Source organism: Moschus berezovskii, chromosome 1, assembly GCF_049115385.1.
Source record: "Moschus berezovskii isolate FMDL1 chromosome 1, NW_MosBer_1.0, whole genome shotgun sequence".
NCBI lineage: Eukaryota > Metazoa > Chordata > Mammalia > Artiodactyla > Moschidae > Moschus > Moschus berezovskii.
Genome location: NC_142460.1, coordinates 1009009 through 1030414, shown reverse-complemented (window position 1 = coordinate 1030414; position 21406 = coordinate 1009009). Strand labels below are relative to the sequence as shown.

The following is a 21406-nucleotide window of genomic DNA, read 5'->3' as shown; positions in this document are numbered from 1 at the left end:
GCCCCAAACTGTGGGCCATTTACTGCTGCTCCAAGCTGCCACTTGTTGTGATTTCAGGCACGTAACCTATTGCCTGACTCTCCTTTCCTCACCTGACTCTGAACGGTCCGGACTGTCCTTCCTTCTCACCCTCCTTGACCTGGGTCGTAACTTTAAAGTTAACTGCAGGCCAAAGTTATTCCTGATTACTCTCTATAGTCAGGAAGTTAGGACAGAAAATTCACTTCCTAGAACAAGCTGCCGACTGTGGTTTTCGAGGGTAGGTTTCTGGTCTTATCAACTTATTTCTGACATCAGTTTTTTTCTTAAACGTTGATCTGGATCCCTGGGTCATCTGGGGCTGGGGGACCACAGCCTAAACACTACCACCCTTCTTTATCCTTTCTCCCAAAACAAAGGAATAAATGAAAGAAAGAATAAAAAGAAACTTTTAAAACAGCAGTGTCTGCGTAATCCGGCCCAATGGTTGACTCTGCTAACACAGCTATGATTGTTTGTGGGCAGCCTGCAGCGGTGGCTGAAACCTCCAGGGACGCATCCATTGATTCGAAAGGCCCCATGTGCAAGGTGCAAGGTGAGTCCATCAACCCTTCCAGGCCTCCCATCCCCTACACTCGGCCACTCAGCCTCCCAGGTACCTGCCCCTCCAGGTGAATTTAAAGGCAACCCTCTGGTGGGATGACTCAGTCACTCACCGAGGCAGGCCGGTAGCGATGCAGAACAGGTCCATAATATCACTGGAGTTGCAATACTTGCTAAAGACCACCTGCAAAAACAGAAGCACACGGCTGTGAGGGGCGGGCAGGAGTTGGGCAGCTGGTTCCCATGGTGATGTCAGATTCCAGGGGGCTCTCTCTGCTCCCGACCTGCAGGTTAATCTTACAAAGAAAAAACAAATCACCGTGCGCTCTGGAATGCTACATGCACATCTCACTGAGTTGACTTATACAAGTTGAGAAAAACAAGACTCCTGTTCTTTGCAGAGTGGTGAGAAGCAATGCTGTCAACCAGGTTAACACACTTGCAGGCGACACGCTGCCAGTGCCCTGCTGGTGACGTCCGATGTGCCACCCACAACCTCAGCTTAATGACACCCCATCTTGCGGGGTGGGTGCGGGAAGCTGCAATGACCTCTGGGGCCATTATGTTAAAAAACAATTTTAAGGTTATTAGCTTAAAAATAAAAGATTGCCTTTTAGGATTTGGGGACTGGGGCTGCAGGACTAAATCAGATGGGGAATCACAATAAGAAAGGACATGGCTGGAACCGTGGGTCCACACAGGGAGCAAATTTCACGCAATGCAATTCTGCACCCGGCCCGGGTGGCCAGTCCCTGCTGGACAGGAGAGAAACGTGTTCACGCCTGCCCCTTTCATCCGAGGGGTCTCGACTGTGAGTGTGGGCTCCAGAATTGCTCCCTGGGAGAGGCGGCTTCAAGTACATCCCAGTGGTGCATGGACAGTCCCTGCCAGGGCTCCTGTTTTCATCACAATAGCTGCTTTCCTTCAGGTTCTCCCTGGGAATGGCTGTAAGACCCCTCTGCTCACCAGCAGGAGTCTGAACATGGGCAGAGCCACACTGAACAGAGTGGTTATTTTTCAGTGCCCAGAGCACTGTTTCTTTTTTCAGCCAGATCAGTCTGCATCTTTTTTAAATTGGAAACAGTGAAACAGAGCAAGCAGGTATTTCCCCCACAAACGTGGCCCTTCCCTGACTACCACAGTTTCTGTGTGCCACTGGCCTGGCAACGCTGAGACAAAGCCAGCACCCCCGTCCAGGCTGCCCACCACCCCCTTCCCCAGGCGGTGTTTTCACTCCCCTGTGACAGCGCCATTGATGGGCACTGTCCACCCAGCAGCCACCGTCCTGGCTCAGTGCAGGTCCACCAGGACCCCCGCAGCACCCCTGCATGGGCCCTGCAGGCTCCCGCCCTAGCACCCTGCCTCAGTTTCTGGAACTCAGGCCTGGTGGTGCTGCCTTTCTGTGCAGAAGCCTTTGCTGCCCTGTGCATCCACGGTAGAAAGAAGGTCCACCTCCCTGCTGGGCTCCTGAGGTTCTGGGGTGTCCCTGGAGCCTGTGTCCGTGCCAAACTCTCAGCCCGACTTCACTCTAGTCCATGGGCACCCCTCCCTGCCATCTTTGGTTCCAGGGCCCCGCTTCCCAGGGGCTCTCCTCCCCTCTCTTCCTCCCAGCCATCAGGACTCAGCGCAGCTTCTCCACAGGGCCTCCTAGCTCCACTGCCAGCAGGGTCTTGCCTTCATCCACCGTGTTCTCATGACAGCACACCTCCAGGGCCCCCGGCACAGGCTTTCATTCATGCTTTGGCTTCTAGGGCTGTGCCCGTGCGGGGTGAGGTATGGAGTCTGGCCATCCCACCACTGACGAGGGGCCATTTCTGACTTTCCCGTTTGAACCTTTCTGAAGTTCCTGTCCATCTGCTGCAGACTGACTTTGTGGGTTTTCTCCAGACCCCAGTAAAGGGCAGGGGTGGGCGGGGGCGGAGGGTAGGGCAGCTTTGTCTGTGAACTGCCCGAAGATTCCAGAAAGGGGAGAGGCGGTTTGCAGGTCATGACCAGATGCTGGTCAGGAGAGGAGTGTGGCTTCAGGAAGTCACTGCTGAGCAGACCCTCCCCAGGGAGCGAGGTGGGAAGACAGACCCAGAGCCTGGAATATCCGGGGGACCTCGACAAGAAGTGAGTTTGCCCAACTTTATAAGCACCGCTGATGAAATCTAGAGGAGAGAGTCTTTTGTGATGGTTTCCTAGCCTCGGGATAGCAAATAACAGAAGCTGTAAAAAGTCCAATTATGAAGCCTTCTAGCAAAACAAGTCCAGGAGGGCCCACGGGGAACACTGGCATTCTCGCTGCCCCTTGTGACCGATTCGGCTCAACCCAGGGAGGGAAGCCAGCCTTCTCCTGTGTCCAGAACAGGCTTAGAGATTATTTTTGACACCAATCTGGGGGGTGGGGGGCTGGAAGGAAATCAGGAATAAGCAGAAAAGACTGCAAGGGGTGTCTTCCATCGCAATGGAAAACCATGTTGTGTCCATCTGTAAATCCCTTTCAGCATGCCTCTACTGTACAGAAATGCCTGGTTCTTTGATTTCTCTTTTGAACCAGTCGTGACATCTTACCAGTTTCCTCCTTCAGCTAAGACGTAGTTAGGGTAAAATTCTTTAATGTGTGGCCACTTGACATGTGTGTTTGATCAGGCTTTCATCTTATTATTAATAGTTGAGAAGCCTTTAGTGGGGACAACACAGATGAGGAGTTAGGGGTGGAACACCACATGCACCCTAACATCAGCATCACGTGAATCTAACGTGGGATGCGCCCGGACAGCCCAGCTCTTCGCCAGGTGCCAGGAGAAGCTTCCGGCCTAGATGGGTTGTTCCTGGCGTGGGAAAGCAGCCCGTGCCCCACAAATGTGTGGTTGGCGTGGGAAGATCCCCCAGGCAGCCTGGTCAGGAGGGCACAAGGCTCTCTGTTCCCACGCTGAATCATTCTGCAAATCCTTTATCCTCGATCCAGAAATAAACAGCAGTTAAAAAAAAAAAAGTGTTGGTGAAATGAAACTTGTAAGTGAGATGCGGAGACAGCAAGATTAACAGAGGAATAAAGATTTTATATTGCCATCCGACCAGAGGCAGAACTGGCTGCCGTTCATCAGTAAGCACGACAGATCACCCCAACCCTTTCACGGGGTTTGACTGGCAGCTCCGCAATATGAACACAAGACAAGAGAAACAAATGAGAACCCAGAGGCCTCTCGTCTGCAGAACGCTGATTGTTCCGTGTATTCAGCTGGGATCTGTGAAGGTCACAGGGAACTCTGGTGCTGGAGCCTACTGGTTGCCTGAAGAGTCAGGAAACGGACACTCAGGGAGTGCCAACCACCTGCCAAGCCCCGTTCCAAAGGGCCCCCATGGGAAGCAGCACAGAGATGGACAAGGCTCCCCTGGGCCCAGCCAGCAAGTGGTCAGGGAGCCAGGACCACAGCCCAGGCCTCCCTCTGGTCAGTGCACACGTGTGACCCAAACACGGGGGGGGGGTGGTGGTGGGTGGGTGTGTGTGTGTGTGTGTGTGTGTGTGTGTGTGCGCGTTCCAAGGGGCCCCCATGGGAAGCAGCACAGAGATGGACAAGGCTCCCCTGGGCCCAGCCAGCAAGTGGTCAGGGAGCCAGGACCACAGCCCAGGCCTCCCTCTGGTCAGTGCACACGTGTGACCCAAACACGGGGGGGGGGTGTGTGTGTGTGTGTGTGTTTGTGTGTGCGTTCCAAAGGGCCCCCATGGGAAGCAGCACAGAGATGGACAAGGCTCCCCTGGGCCCAGCCAGCAAGTGGTCAGGGAGCCAGGACCACAGCCCAGGCCTCCCTCTGGTCAGTGCACACGTGTGACCCAAACACGGGGGGGGGGGGTGTGGTGGTGGGTGTGTGTGTGTGTGTGTGTGTGTGTCTGTGTGTGTGTATGTGTGTGTATGTGTGTGTCTGTGTGTGTGTGTGTCTGTTTAGTCGCTCAGTCGTATGTAGCCCGCCAGGCTCCTCTGTCCATGGGATTCTCCAGGCAAGAATTCTGGAGTGGGTTGCCATTTCTTCCTCCAGGGGATCTTTTCCGACTTTACTAAGCAATTTGGAGCTGGTGGCAATTGGGGTGAGTCCCAGGGTCACGGGATCCAGGCCAACCACACCAGCCACCCATGAGATCATTGCGGGAACGGCCCTGGAGAAGGGGAGGGAGGCCAGATCACAGGGGGTGGGGGGAGGGGCAGGAGAGCCCAGCGTCTTGAGTTGGCACCAGCACGGTTCTGTTTCTTGGTACTGACAGCACCTCCACCAACACACTTAGAAACCAGGGCTGGCAACAGTGTGACAGATGGTCAGAGCGCTGCCAACCTGCGTCCAGGTAGCCTTGGGGTTAAAGAGACAGGACGGCAGTTTCTAAAGGCTTGGGGGTGACTTCTTGTTCATTCTGAGTCTGGAGGTCTCCTCCAGGGACGGGATCCTATTGTGTTTTCCTCTTTCTCTCCTGGGAGACCCCATTCAGAGGTTCATGGAGGGGAGGATGCAGAAAGCGGCCCCCGAGTTCCCGTGTTCCAGCCAGACACTGCTGTCCATGTGTCGAAAAGCAGGTAGACGGATGGTGTCCAAGCCCCCAGGCAGCTTAGATAATCAAGTTTCTGCTTTCGAGGTTAGGAGGATGGAGATTTGATCATTGCCCAGCGGGGCTCCTGGCGGGCACTCTGTGGTCTTCCTGCAAACAAGCCAGAAGGGAGGGGTTTCACGTTCCTCGGGAGAGGTTCCAACCAGGCCTTCTTGCCCGGAGACACGGCTACGTGTTCCAGCACTATAATACTGTACAGGAGAGGGGACCTGCGCGAGCACAGAGTGGCTGAGATGGTCCGGAGTGGAAATGGATTCTGATGCGGTGGGCGGGAACCAGGACACAGGTCACCCAGCAATGGGGAGGGGTGGGACTCTAGGCCTCAGAGGGAGCTGCATAGGCCCTGAGGTTCACCCACAGACGGGGGCAGCCCCACCCGTGTGGGCTGCACCTGTTGCAACAGAGAGGGTCTTCCACCTCCTGAGAGGGCCCTGTGTCCACTTCCCTACCTTGGCTCATGGATGCTTCCAGGGCTCCCCTGAGTGTGCCTCTCCATTCAGGGTGTGATCTGGCTCACCTGCCGTGTTTGCATGTGTGTGCGTGTGTGTGTGTGCGTGTGCGCGTGTGCGTGTGTGAAGGGTGCAGAATTAAGCCCAAAGTGTACTATTTTTAGGGCTTCCCTGGTGGCTCAGTGGTAAGGAGTCTGCCAGTTAATACAGGAGACACAGGAGACGTGGGTTCGATCCCTGGAACAGGAAGATCTCCCAGAGAAGGGAATGGCAACCCACTCCTGTATTCTTGCCTGGAGAATCCCATGAACAGAAGAGCCTGGTGGGCTACAGTCCATGAGGCCACAAAGAGTCAGACGTGACTGAGCAACTAAACAGCAGCAGCAGCAGTCCGATTTTCCAGTTTGGAGTGGCTGGGGCAGTGAGATACCTCTGGTGACCAGCCCACCAGTTCAGCAATGGACTCTGCTGTGGGGAAACCGTCTGGGCTGTGACACACAGGGTTTTATGCAGCTCAGACTCTGTCCCCTGAGTCTCTGACTCCACTCCCTGCTCCTGTCTGCGCATCCGTGATCGTGGTACATGGCCGGCCAGCCCCATGACAGTCATGGCTGCTATGAAAAGATGCTGTGTTCCATCCTTGCCAGCGCCGGCTCTGATTTTTGCAGTATACATTTGAGGGTTATGGCCCCGACACACACAACTTGAAATCCACATGTGAAACTCACACAGGTGAACTTCTTAAAAGAGAGTTTCCCAAAATGCTGGTATTAATGTCCATCACCTGCTCGCCTCTGCCTTTTTGCTTCCCCCTCTTTAAGGTGGCAGATGGAGGGGTCCAGGGCTGGCTCCCGGCAGTCCAGGCACAGAACGGGCCTGGTGGCAGCGGCCAAGGCATTCAAACACAAGATCGGGTGTAGCATCCTTCCATTTGGGCTCCACAGGTGAAAATGACTTGTCACAGTCCCTGCCCCGGTTACGCTGGCCATTTCAGCATCTACTCAGCCCTTCTGAGTAACTGGGAGCCCACAAGGGAGGGGCAGTGGTTAACAGAGCAGAGCAACCTAGAAAGCTGGGAGACAGCCAAGACAACCTCTGAGCACCCTCAGGGGCTCCGATGATCGCCCTTCCACATCTTGGGGCCCTGAGCTCGATTTCCTAATGCTATCCGAGGCACTCCCTTGCAGCTGCTGAGAACACTTCTTGCTGGGTTTGTCAAACTCTGGTTTGGGTTGGCCTAAAGTCAGTGACCGCTGGAAGCTGTGGGTTTCTCACTCGACATTTGTGGCTCCATGCTGTGAAACGCTCCCAGTCCTGGACAAATGAGATAACCAAGTGGCAATTTGGGTTTGGGCTGAGTTTTGCAGCCTGGGAAAGCCAAAACCCACCACGATCACAAAAGAGAAGTTCAGTGTGTGGATGCTTGGCAGGGACCAGGCACCCGGCAGGACGAGGGCTGGTCGGAGGCCTCCCGAGCGAGTGGTGTGTCCCTGGGAATTCTCTCTGCGAGGCCGGCTACAGTTTTTCTCTTGAGAGAGACATCTCACAGGGCTCATAAACCGGGATGGCATTACTTCCCTTTCAAAGTCATTAAACATTATCTGTGTCAGGTAAGTTGTGTTTTTGGGGGTTGGTTGTAAAACACGCAATTACGTTCACTGTCTTGCTGTGACGCTCACACTGAATGTGCAATTTTTTATCGACTGCCTTAGCAACACATTTCACAGAGCATCTCTGAACTTGGAGTAACGAATCTTGAGCAAAACCTTCCTAATTATAATTCTTGTGCAGTTTTGTTTCCCCTGAGTGATTTTAAACAGCTGCAGCTGCGGAAGAGAGTGGTCGGGGTGGGGAGGTCTGCAGACACCAGGATGCGCGGTCCTGGAGGAGGCAGGGGAGCCAGGCAGGCTGTCCTTCCCCAGGGCGCATGGCGAGCTCTGCTGCTCCAGGTGGCTCCCAGCTCTGCTTCCTCCTCTGTTGATCCGACCTGGAGGCTCTTCCGGCGATGTTCACTCCGGCCCCCTCCTTGCTCCATCCACATGGACCCTGGATCTCAGCCCCCAGCATCTTAAATCTAACACTTCACCGCAGCTGTATTTACTCTCGTATCTTGATGATGATGAATTATGCATGTCCCACTGACATCAGAAATCTCCACCCAACCAAACGAGGGAATTGACTTCTAAAAATAGCCACACTGGCCTCCAAGAAATGGAAGGAAAATCATCACACTGGCTAGAACGACAAAGGGATGGAGAGCCCAAATCTGGAAGCAACCCAGGTGCCCTTCAACGGGTGAATGTTAAACAAACTCTGGCCCATCCGCACTGTGGATGAATTATTGATCTAGACAGCTGAGATGGATCCCAAGGGATGTATGCTATGTGAATAAAAGTTAAGCCCCAAAGCTTACATACTGGATGGCTCCACTCATATGACATTTCTGCTCTGACAAAGTTAGAACAGACAGCGTTGGGGTGGGGTGGGGTGGGGGGGTGAACAAAGGAGGTGGGTGTGGTCATGAAAGGGCTGGACTGTCTTCTGCTGTGACTGTGGTGGAGGATACCAGACCCTACGCGTGTGATCAAATTGTACAACTCCATACACGCCCTGAAATGAGCACGAGAAAATGAGGAACTCTGAATAAGGCGGGGGACTGTCCCACTGTAATATCCTGGCCATGAGCCCAGACTATAACTTTGCAGGATGTCACACTGCGGGGAACGGGGCGAAGGGCACATAGATCCCTCCGTGGTATCACTTACAACTACACGCTCATCTCCACGTTTCCCCAAGGGCTTATCCGAATAAAGTGAAGACATCAGCTCTGGCCGGGGGTGGAGAGAGGGACACCCTTTGAGGAATATGTGCCCAGGTAGCCCTGCTGGGAAGAATTGTGGCCACATGTGTGCCCTCTGACCCAGAATCCTGTTTCCAGAAACAGATTTTAATCTAAATTTTAATTTTTAGTCTAAAACTAAAACTAACAGCAAACTTTAATAATAGTAAGAGCATTTATGGGGATATCCTGGTGGTCTGGTAGTTAAGACTCCACACTTCCAATGCTGGGGCCATGGGTCCGATCCCCGGTCAGGGAACTAAGATCCCACATGCTGTGCTGTGCGGCCAAAAAAAAAAATTTATGAAGTGTTAGACAGTGTTCTAGTCACTTCCCAGGCTTGGGTCCAAACCACTGCCCTGCACAGGCCCTTCGCAAGCAAAGAGCTAGTGGAGGTGTTCCTTTTCCGTTCATTGCTGCTGAGAAATGGAACTGCTGCTGCTGCTAAGTCGCTTCAGTCATGTCCGACTCTGTGCGGCCCCATACACGGAAGCCCACCAGGCTCCCCTGTCCCTGGGATTTTCCAGGCCAGAGTACTGGAGTGGGGTGCCACTGCCTTCTTCGGGAATTAAGCTAAACATCCCAAAACAACAAAACGATTGCCTCTTAAGTTAAGTCTCCACGATGGAATATTATATAGGCATTAAAATCATGATTTTGAACACTGCTGCTTCTGTCATGCTGAGTGACAATGATCAAAAGAAAAAATTATGTTAAAGAAGATGATCCTGTCTCCCTCCATCTTGCTGAAAACACCAGAAGGAGAGGTCCTGAAATGTTCGCAGCAGTTTCTCCTCTTTGGTGAGCTAATGGGTTGTAGTTTTCAAATATTCTACAATGATACATGGGGCTTTTGTAACCAAAAGTGACCTAAATCTAGAAGCTGATGTTAATAATCGATAACACAACTGGCTTATGAATATTCCCTCCCAACAGCAGGCTGCGCTGTATTTACATAAGAATCTTGGGAGAGGGAAAAAAAAAGGTCTTTACCATTTTTATTTGGAAAGAATACTCTTTGGCTTTAAGCCAAGGGGATGAGAAAATTAAATGACAGTTAGCCAGAGGACAAAATTCAGAATTTAAATAGCATTTGGGGAGGAAGGGGGGGAGGGGGGAGCTGGTGTGTGAGCTGGAAGCACGGGAGGAAACCAGAAGGGAGGGAGAGGCGGGGACCCTGTGGGTGGGGGGACAGGGTGGGGAGGATGAGGCCGGGCACCTCCCGGGATGGACAAGGAAGCAGGTCCCAGGGTTATGTGCCAGCTGCAGGGACTCAGGCTGAGATGGGGCTGGAGGGACCGGCCATGGCCCCTGGGGGACCTCAGGCCATGCAGACAGAAGGGGCTGCAGAGAAGGTGGTCCCCACCACCCCCACCACCACTCCCCACTGGTTCCAGTTAAGACTCGCCGCCCACACAGCGGGACTTCATGGTGAAGAATTTCTACAGCGTCAGACCCTAACCTAATGCCCGTCACACCCATGCATCTTCCAGACCCCACCCAAGTTAGGTTTTCAGTGACCAGGATGGGTGTAGAGTCCTGCTAGGGGGCTGCAGGGAGCCTGGGCGGGTCTCCTAGGGGTCCAAATCAGCAGATGGGGCAAGACCATCTCCGGGGGAGCTATGCCCCAAATTTGGGAAGGGGATCTGATTGACCAGCACTGTTCTGGAGTGAGGGCAGGTGGCGGTGGTCTGCCAGCACTGCATCCAGGTATCCTTCCTTTAAGTAGGTCTATGTAAACTCCTTTAGACACTAATTATAAAGCAACTGTGTGTGTGTGTGTGAACCGTGAACTTCCAGATGTTCAGGCTGGATTTAGAAAAGGCAGAGGAACCAGAGATCAAATTGCCAACATCCGCTGGATCATCGAAAAAGCAAGGAAGTTCCAGAAAAACATCTACTTTTGCTTTATTGAATACGCCAAAGCCTTTGACTGTGTGGATCACGATAAACTGTGGAAAATTCTTCAAGAGAAGGGAATACCAGACCACCTGACCTGTCTCCTGAGAAATCTGTATGCAAGTTCTAAGCAACAGTTAGAACTGGACATGGAACAACAGACTGGTTCCAAATAGGGAAAGGAGTATGTCAAGGCTGTATATTGTCACACTGCTTATTTAACTTATATGCAGAGTGAGAAAAAGTGAAGTCGCGCAGTAGAGTCTGAATCATTGCAACCCCATGGACTGTATAGTCCATGGAATTCTCCAGGCCAGAATACTGGAGTGGGTAGCCTTCGCCTTCTCCAGGGAATCTTCCCAACCCAGGGATCGAACCCATGTCTCCAGCATTGCAGGCAGATTCTTTACCAGCTGAGCCACAAGGGAAGCCCTATATGCAGAGTACATCACGAAAAATGCCAGGCTAGATGAAGCACAAGCTGTAATCAGGATTGCCAGGAGAAATATCAATAACCTCAGATATGCAGATGACACCACCCTGAAGAAAGAAAGTGAAGAAGAACTAAAGCACCTCTTGATGAAAGTGAAAGAGGAGAGTGAAAAAGTTGGCTTAAAACTCAACATTCAGAAAACTAAGATCATGGCATCCAGGCCCATCACTTCATGGCAAATAGATGGGGAAACAATGGAAACAGTGGCAGACTATTTTTTTGGGCTCCAAAATCACTGCAGATGGTGACTGCAGCCACGAAATTAAAAGACGCTTGCTCCTTGGAAGAAAAGCTATGACCAACCTAGACAGCATATTAAAAAGCAAAGATATTACTTTAGCAACAAAGGTCCATCTAGACAAAGCTATGGTTTTTCCAGTAGTCATGTATGGATGTAAGAGCTGGACCATAAAGAAAGCTGAGCGCCAACGAATTGATACCTTTGAACTGTGGTGTTGGAGACTCTTGAGAGTCCCTTGGACTGCAAGGAGATCCAACCAGTTAATCCTAAAGGAAATCAGTCCTGAATACTCACTGGAAGGACTGATGCTGAAGCTGAAACTTCAATCCTTTGGCCACGTGATGTGAAGAACTGACTCATTGGAAAATACCCTGATGCTGGGATAGATTGAAGGCGGGGGGAGAAGGCGACGACAGACGGTGAGATGGTTGGATGGCATCACCAACACGATGGACATGAGTTTGAGCTAGCTCCTGGAGATGGTGATGGACAGGGAACCCTGGCATGCTGCAGTCCACGGGGTTGCAAAGAATCAGACACGACTAAGCGACTGAACTGAACTGAACTCTGTGTGTGTGTGTGTATTAGTCACTCAGTCATGTTCAGCTCTTTGCAATCCCATGGATGAGGCCACATCCTCCTCTGGCCATGGGATTTTGAAGGCAAGAATACTGGAATGGGTTGCCATTCCCTTCTCCAGCAGAGCTTCCTGACCCAGGGACTGAACTCTGGTCTCCTGCACTGTGATGGATTCTTTACCATTTGAGTTATTAGGGAAGCCCCTCTAAAGCAAGTTACTCAGCTGTAATAACTCAAATACTGACACATCTGGGGAGGGAGATGTCATCCTGGGTGTCAGGTCCACACAGTCAGCACCCGTGAGGCTGCCCACGACTGTTGTCCTGAGACCCTAGTGGCTCGGATCTACATGCCTCCTGGCTGGTGAGTTGTAGGGCCACCCTGCTGGGGTTTTCAGGTCTCTCCATGGCTGCAGGACGGTCAGGCCAGGGCCCTCCTCATGCAGCTTTCTTGGGGTCAGTGAAATGAGCTGAAGCTCACTGGTGCTGACACCAATGTAAGCCTGCGGGTGCCAGCCTAAACACCAATTCCAAACTCAGTGCTCACACAAGGAACCTTCCTGTTCCCAGTAATTCTCCAGTGGGGGCTGTACATTTGAACTTACAGAATAAATAAGTACTAATATTGGAAGGACTGATGCTAAAGCTGAAACTCCAATACTTTGGCCACCTCATGTGACGAGTTGACTCACTGGAAAAGACTCTGATGCTGGGAAAGGTTGGGGGCGGGAGGAGAAGGGGACGACAGAGAATGAGATGGCTGGATGGCATCACCGACTCAATGGACATGAGTTTGAGTGAACTCTGGGAGTTGGTGATGGATAGGGAGGCCTGGCGTGCTGTGATTCATGGGGTCGCAAAGAGTCGGACACGACTGAGCAACTGAATTGAACTGAACTGAATACAGTCATTTAACTGTTTGTATAAGCTTTACATTGTAGGACTGTATGTAAACTTTTTGCTAAAGTTATACAAATCACTGCACTGACTGTTGGCCCTCAGGGCAGAGGGGGCACCTGAGGGCAAGGACAGTCAGTGAGTGACTGCCCTTAGCTGGCTCCCTCTGACAGAGTGGGCCCTGGATTGGCTGCAGCCCCTGAGGTTCCCACAGTCTCACATCCCAGGATCGCCCTGAGCTGGGGCCAGGGTCGTGCACTGCTCCAGTCACATGCAGAGCAGAGGGGTGGACGGGGAGGAGTCACAGAAGTGACTTCAGGCCCAGCTTCTGCTTTTCCAGCTTGATCCAGGGCAGGATTCTTAACCTTGAGGCTCTGACTCTTCCCCTGCAGAGTGAGCAACCAGGGTGAAGGCTTCATCATGACATACAGAGGGCCCAGTACACAGGAAGTGCTCAGCTAAGTGGCAGCTGTGATTACAGGAGGGCCCCTTGAAATTCACGGGTATCTTCCCTGGAGATGGAGAGGCACCCCCTGGACTGTACCAAGGCCACTTTCACAAGCAAGAGGCACTGAGGACACACAGCCTTGACGTCAACACGTCAGCATCTCTGGGTGGTTTCATGTGTCGGGATATTGGTGCCCAAGCATCCTCGTGTCAATAAGCTGAGGCCAAACTCTGCATCTGCTGAGTTTAGGTTACACCACTTAGCATACCAATTCCACCACCAGCTCCACCATCACCACTCTCACCTCTAGCATCACCACCAAGACTGCCAGAGCCACCACTGCCATCACCTCCACCCCCGCCACCATGACTCACCATCCCTTACTCCATCGTTATCATCACCACCACCGCCTCCGCCTCCACCCCCACTGTCACCACCACCATCCCCACCGTGACCACCACCATCCCTTAATCCACCACCACCACCACCACCATCTAATGTGGTTGAGTCCACGCTCCGGCCAAAACCTGAGCCAAGCGTCTTACACCGTGACCCTGGGTCCTTGGAGGGACCTCCTAAGCTTGGAGTATCATCATCCCCTCAGCTCTCAGATGAGAGCCCTGACACAGAGAGAGAACCTGGCCTGGGCAGGTCTGTGTGGTCCTGGATATAAACTTGGCCCACCTGGCTCCAAGCCCAGAGATGCGTGCAGTGCCGAAGTCAAACTTTAATGGTGGTCCTAACGGGAAGCAGAGGTGGTCACTTGGCCTATTTTCTGCTGTCACTCCCCCTTAGCGGTGTCTACATTCTGTCTGCCTTGTTCTTAAATTACTGATATTTCTGATCACCTACTTGGAGTGAATATTGATTTAGACCCCACGCTCGGAAGAAAATAAACCAATCCAAATTTCTTTCCTTTGCCTATCAGACCATGATTTATTTTTATAGCTTTTATAAACTATTAAGCTTTTATAGGGCTCTGTCTTCCCTCAGGGCAAACCAGAGTATTTAAGTCTGGCCCCAGTGCCCATGCTCCAGCTCCACAAGTTAGAACTCACCAGGCCAGCTGTCAGGACAGCTGAACGCCAACTCAGTGGTGGTTTTGCTATCTTTGGGGGAATTAAAAGCTGAATTTCTATTGCTTTTTCAGCACCTGGGAATTATGAGTGTTTAATATATAAAACAAACAAGCTACAAAGAAACCAAGACCCAAATCCCACATTTAACTTTTTTTTTTTTTTTACTATGCCTCAAGGAATACACATTTTCACCAAAGGAAAGATTGCAGGCTATCTCCCCATCCATCCATGTATATCTGCAATTTCTCTGCAGTCCACCTCAAATTATAAATTACATACATAAAGGTGAATATAATGTTCATTCCATCCTCCCCCCTGTTTCTAGAACATGTTACAATAATGTCACATTCAGAACGGATCACTGCTAACCACCAGGCAGGCAATCACAGCTTCTTTGTCTAACATAAAATCTGAATTAGGCCTTATTTCTCTTTCCAGTTTAAGAGGTATTTTTCCGGTCCTGTCATTTGAAAACATAAAAACAAAAACTACCACTTATTACTATGAACCAGACACATTACGTATGTTCTCTGAAAAAAAAAAGAGAACTTTTATACATAATGGAAATGCTCTGTTACTACAAAAGCTGAAGGCCTGGCATAACAGAACCTCAGTCCCCACCTCCCAGTTTCCACAATTAGCAACACAAGATCCATCCTGCCTTCTCTGTCTCCCAACTTCTCCCTCCATCAGGGTTATCTGAAAGCTCATTTTAGACATCATATTATTTCATGCACGTATTTCAGCGTGGATCTCTAAAATATAAGATCTCTTTCTTAGGGTTTAAGATAAGCCACAGTGCTCATGCAAAGAAAACTGACATCAATTTCCCTTATTATTTCTCAGATGTCAGATCTTTAGGGCATGTTTCGAGAACCATAAGTAATATGTCTTCTCTGACAAATAAATGACAAGGAACACAAAGGGGATGAAAAAAAATGGATAGAAAGAGGCCAAGGGTGACAGCAAGTAAATGCACCCTGTGGATCCTGACTTGAAAATGTGTGTGTGTGTGTGTAAGAAAGAGGATGGTCCCCTTTTCTTGCCACTTATTTGTATTCAATTCTTAAAGCAAGCTTTAACAGAGGGGACTGTTATTCCTATCCTGCAGATACTGAAGTTCAGAGAGGGGAGGAACCCTTCTTCCAAGGTCACATAGCAAGTGAGCGGGGATGAAAAGGAGGGGCGACTGCCAGTCCAGCAGCAGGTGATGGTCAGAGTGAGGGAGCAGGGAGGAGCTGGCAGCTCACTGTGATAAACCATCTCAGATGATGGAGACCAGGGGTGGCTGAGGCCAGGAATCATGGATGCGCTCGGGAGGCTGCACACGCCGTGCAAAGCCTCCTGGAGCTGTGACAGGGTGAGCCTGGGGTGAATGCAGAGAGAGGCCCCAAACCCCAACCTCGCTGCAGAGCCTGCAAGGCTGGGAGGAATCCACCAAGGAAAAGCCTCCAGGCTGGGCATCAGGACCTGACTGTTCCTTCTCTAATAAACTGTGCACCCCAGGCAAGTCTCCCAACATCTCTAGTCTCTGACATCTCATCCTCAGAGTGGACACCAGCTTCACCTGCTTCACAGTGTTGGGGGGCTCCCTTGGGCAGCCTCTGCCCCAAGCCCCACACACTGGGATGACCACCTCACCCCATGAGTGAGATCCCTTCTCCCTGAGAGGCACATTCACCACACGGACCTGAAGCCAGCTCTCCTGGTTTACCAGCTCTGCTCCTCATGGACTCTGGGATCATGGGCAAATGCCTTACCCTCTTCAATGCATACCTTCCCCATCTGCTACGTAGGGAAGATACACAGCTTCCACAGAACACTTCCTAAGACTTCTGGGATGTGTTAAGCATGATCCAAACGTGTGCCAGGCAGGTACCAGCCCCATTTACAGATGTGAAAACTGAGGCCCAAGATCACACAAGCAGCATGGGACACTGGTAGAGGCAAACCCTGTTCTGCTGAAACCTGGGCCATGGGAAAAGCAAGCCAGGGGGTGGGAGGGTGACTTGAGGCTGATGTTCTGAAGCACGTCACCTCCCTAGCATCACCTTCTCTGGGATCCAACACACAGGAGGCCTTCAATAAACGTCTGTCAGGCGAGAGCATTTGAGAGGCACACTGGTCTCACATGGCATGAATTAACACAACCAAAGGTAGCGCTAGATCTGCGGGGGGGGCAGAGAGACCTCTAAGCCCCTCCTGTCACCGGTTCCAGTGGCAGGGGACGCGGTGACATTCACAACACACAAGGAACTAAAGGCAGATGGGACACGTCTGTGAAAGAGGGTCGGCCGGGAGGGTTGGGTGGACCACAGGAGCAGGGGCACGGGCTGGGGCTGCAGGGAAGGCACGACCCCCTCGCTCTGCCTCACGCACACTCAAGACCAGCGAGCCCATGGGGTTCAGGGCACAGCGACCACATGCAGAGAGCCTGCGGAGCCCAGGAAATGTGGGGCCAGCTGAAGCTGGAATGTGTTTACAACCAAGCAGCTGACATCCCTGCAGTCCCCGAATAATGGCTCCCTGAATAACGACCCACTCCCTCCAGTATTCCTGCCTGGAGAATCCCATGGACAGAGGAGCCTGGCGGGCTACAGTCCATAGGGTCGCAAAGAATTGGACATGACTGAGCAACTGAATACACTCCACAGATTGTTGTTGTTTAGTCGCTAAGTCGAGTCTTTATCATCCCATGGACTGTAGCCCGCCAGGCTCCTCTGTCCATGGGATTCTCCAGGCAAGAACACTGGAGTGGGTAGCCATTTCCTTCTCCAGGGGATCTTCCTGACCCAGAGATCAAACTTGAATCTACAACATTGGCAGGCGGATTCTTTATCGCTGAGCCACTGGGAAGCCCATGCCCCTGAGCGATACCCTCCCCCTAACCCTGGAAATCTGTGAATACTACCCTACAGTGTCTGCAGGTGTGCTGAGATCAAGGCTCCTGAGACAATCCTGGATGATGTAGGTGGGACTAAATGAAATCACACAGTCACCAGGGAGGTGAGAAAGGATGTGGAGACTGGGGCAGATACGGACTGGAGAATACTGGCCTTGAAGACTGGAGGGATATGGCCACAAGCGGAGATACGCCGGCAGCCCCAGACGTGGGAAGATTCAGGGAACGGACGCTCCCTCAGGGCCTCTGCCAACACCTTGACTCTGACCCCAGTGAAGCTCATTTAGGACTTTCAGCCTCCAGGACTATGAAAGAATACGTTTCTGTTCTTTTTGGTTATTCTGTTTGTGGTGATCTGCTACAGACGCCCCAAGGATCTGGCACACCTTGACCTTCATTCTGAGATGGCTGGAATCTCTTTTGCAGGTGATAGGAGTCCTTTAGAGAGCTGGACCATAAAGGCGGCTGAGTGCTGAACCGATGCCTTGGAACTGTGGTGCTGGAGAAGACTCTTGAGAGTCCCTTGGACTGCAAGGAGATCAAACCAGTCCATCCTAAAGGAGATCAACCCTGAATATTCACTGGAAGGACTGATGATGAAGCTGAAACTCCAAGACTTTGGCCACCTGATCCGAACAGCTGACTCAATGGAAAAGATCCTGATGCTGGAAAAGACTAAGGGCAAGAAGAGATGGGGCTGACAGAGGATGAGGTGGCTGGATGGCGCCATCGACTCAACGGATAGGAGTCTGAGCAAGCTCCAGGAGATGGTGAAGGACAGGGAACCCTGGTGTGCTGTAGTCCATGGGGCTGCAAAGAGTGGGACATGACTGAGCGATTGAACAACAATGAGGAGTCCTTGATGCTATTGAGGTGTGGAGGGCATACAGGACTGGGATAAAGCTGCAGGACTGGACCAGGGAAGGACAGGTTGAAGAGAGGAGCCAGTGATGGCTTGGAGGGTCAAAAGCTGAGATTCCCCCACCTCCCGTAAGAGCTGCTGTGGGTGTGGGGCAGGGAGGTGGAGAGGCTGGAGGGAACAGTGCCCAGTTGGAGGAATTCTGTCCTGGTTAGGGATGTTCACCAGCAGGACTCGGCCACCCAGATGCTGCAAACCCCTGCCTCCCCGGGCTCAGTGGGATCTCACGGCCCATTTCCCACCCAGTTGGCAGCCACCTTCTCCCCACGAAACCCATTTGTCACGGCTGAGCCACTCAGCACTCTTGTCATCTCTCTGGGTTACTCTGTGTTTTTTTTTCACTTCTGGTGTCTTCACTGTTCTAAATAATGGATCACAGGCGACTGAAAATGCAGAAAGCGACGAACTAAAAGAATAAGAAATGTGCTGAGACGGAGCTGGAGGTGAGGACGTTTCCCAAGGTTTCGGATCTGCTCTCCTTCTCGAGCTCTAACCCCAGTGAGAGGCAGCTCGTGACCCAGAGCCCAGTGCTCCCCTCGCAGGGCTCTGCTGCATCAGAACTCTGAATGTGGTCCCAGGGGATCCACCCTGGGATCAGGGCTCCTGAGTGTCCCAGGGCAGGGAAGAGTGCAAAAGGGAAAGTGCTGGGGAGAACCTGAGGCCCTGGGGACCATCCACGGGGAGTCTGGTCCCAATATGCAGCCTCTCCCACCCTGTTTCAAAGCAGATGAAGAAGGTGGGGGTTGGGCAAGGGCAAAAGACAAGAAGAAACCACATGAAAGTGAGACCTAGGACCAGAAGGCGGGAAGGACCCCTCCCTCCAGCTCATGTCAGACCTCAGCAGACTTGGGAAGCAAGCATCCAGTTCCATCATCACTTCCTGGCAGGAATGAATTGGGGATCTGGGGATCTGGGGTGTCTAGGGAAGCTGTGCCTTTCAGCCTTTTCCAGAGAAGGGTCCAGGCTTTCTGGGCTGTATTTGGAGAAAGTCTTTAAGGAGGTAATCAAGTTAAAATGAGGTAACTGTATGAGTTTCCTGGGGCTACTGTATGAATTGGCCAAGAAGATCATTTGGGTTTTTCTGTACAATGATGTGAAAACCCCGAGGGAAATTTTTGGTCAACCCAATAACAAGATACCACAACAGGGCAGCTTAAATCCACAGAAGTTCATCTTCAGCTCTGGAGGCTGGAGTCTGCAGTGGAGGTGGCGGTGGGTTTGGGTCCTGAAAACTCTCAGGGAGGGTCCATGCTGTCTCTCTGCAGTTTGGACAGTGGCCAGCACCCCTGGGGCTCCTTGGCTTGTGGACGCATCAGCCCAGGCTTTGCCTCTACCATCTGTTCTCTGAACGGGCACACCTCCGTTTTCTTCAAGGACAGTCAAGTCCAGCCCCATCTCATCTCATCTTGGTTACATCAGCAAAGAACCTATTTCCAAACAGAGTCCATTCACAGGGCGTTGTGGCGGGGGGGCGGTCAGAACATGGGCATATCTTTTGGGGGGACACAATTCACTGAAAACAGTGGGAACCCCGAGGAACAAGGCAAGATGAGGTGACAACGTGGGTGGATATGAACGGGCCAGAGGAACCTGGGCCATCACACAGACACCCTGATGAGCAACGGTGACCACGTTGAGATGGGAGGCGGGGAAGGAAGACTGCTGAACAGAGCTGGCTGTGGGGCATGGGGGAGCCGACGAGCCGCCATGTGCAGTGAAGAGAGGACTTCCTTCTTTCCTCCATCACCCCCTGTGTTTCTTTTCTTTTTATTGCTTGAAATTTCATTAGAAAAACTGAGCATACACCGTTACGTGCCGCCTGGATGGGAGGGGAGTGGGGGGGACAATGGATACATGTGTGTATGACTGAGTCACCTGGCTGTTCACCTGAAACTATCACAACATTGCCAATCAGCTATCTTCCAATACAAAATAAAAAGAAAAATAGTTTTCCTGTGAGAAAACGTCTCTGGGCATGGGCAATGGTAGCCTCAGGGGGTCCAACCCCACTGTCCAGCTTCTTATCCAGCCAGAGGCCAGTGTCCACCACCCAAAGAAAACCCCCAAGGGCCCCCCTCCGGCTGCTACAAGTGCCCCCAAAGATCAGGGTTTCTGCTCAGTGCCGCCGGACTTCCAGGGGTGCTTGTCCCCGAGGTAACATCAGCCGGGCGGTGTCTCCCGGGCCACACAGAGACCCACACTGTCCCCGGATGCACGGCACCCATGTCACCCAGCGTGTGGAGGCCGTGTGGCCCGAGCAGCCTCTGCACCGAACCAAACAATCCCTCTCAGGTACACTGTTCTTAAAATCTGATGCCCGGGGCTCACAGCACTTGGTTGAAAGCCGATACCCCCATGGCTCCTTCTTCCAGAAGCCAAGCCTGGTGTCGCAGAGCAGGGTAGGAGCTGGAGGGGTCACCACAGGGCTGGAAACAGAGTCAGAGACCCCAGACCCAGAGAGGGCCCCGGCTACAGCACCAACATGAGAGACCCAGGGCCCTCCATCTCGAGAAAGGCCCTGGGCTTCGGGGAAGGGACTGGAAGCAGAGCGGCTGTGTGCAAGAAGAGTCGGGAAAGCCAGGGTGTGGGGCTCTGCACTCTGTCATGCTCCAGGCGGAAACATGGGGGCGCAGGGAGCAGGTCAGGTGGAAGGAGGTCTCGACATGTCCGCAGTTCAGAACATCAGCTGCGTCCGGCAGTGCATGAAGCCCACACCCTCCAGACTTACTTACTGAAGGCCACAGACTCAGACCCCGATGATCAGAGCTTAACACCCTAGGCGCCTGGGACGGGCACCCAAGTCTTGCATCGAGAAGGGCTGCCCTCGGCCTCTGCCCACCTACAGGGCTGCTGTTCCTCTATCACCCAGGCGTCACCTGCACAGGTGTGTCCTCTCCACTCCCTGAGGCTGTGACCCATCTCATCCACCTTTTCTATCAGTGCCACCCGGCACTGCTTCGAGAAACATTCCTGGAGGAAAGTCACTGCTTCTACACGTTTCTGCATTATAACCTGGCCACCAGAAATGCCCTCCACACCCTCGTTCCTTGGAGCACTCTGTGCGTCTCTGCCCAGAGGGCACAGATGCCATCTCTCGTCTCTGCTCTTTGTGGCTCAGCCTTCAAAACACCACGCGCAGAATCGGTTTCCCACACATGCTGGACCGTGGCTGCACATTCTGGCGGCTCCAGGGGGCGTCCTGGGCCATCCCCGGAGCCACGTGTTTCAGGGCTCCTTGTATTTGCTCCCAGCTTTCGATTTTTCTGTTATTAACAGTGACGGTAAGACATCTGAGGCTTACATAAGAAGTTTCATTGAGAGATTTTTTAAGAGTATGTATGACCATTAATTTTGAGTCTTTAAGCACTGCCCATATCTCAACTTTTCCCCATGTGAAGCTTACATAACACAACTCTGAGTGAAAACATCTTGGGGGCTGCTCCCCAAAGCACCCTGGAACTGGGGCGTGCAGCAGACAGGCTCCAGACAAGCCACCAGCCA

The 21406-nt window shown here is 52.2% G+C and overlaps 1 protein-coding gene across 4 annotated transcripts in view; it reads right to left on the bottom strand.

The window, feature by feature from the left end:
• Positions 1–21406, bottom strand: part of PDE9A (phosphodiesterase 9A) — a 108068-nt gene that overhangs the window by 76672 nt on the left and 9990 nt on the right. For all 4 annotated transcript variants that reach the window (XM_055414577.2, XM_055414590.2, XM_055414581.2 and 1 more), the window contains exon 2: positions 696–766. In XM_055414577.2, coding sequence (XP_055270552.1) covers positions 696–766 — 71 coding nt within the window. The remainder of the gene's footprint in view (positions 1–695; positions 767–21406) is intronic.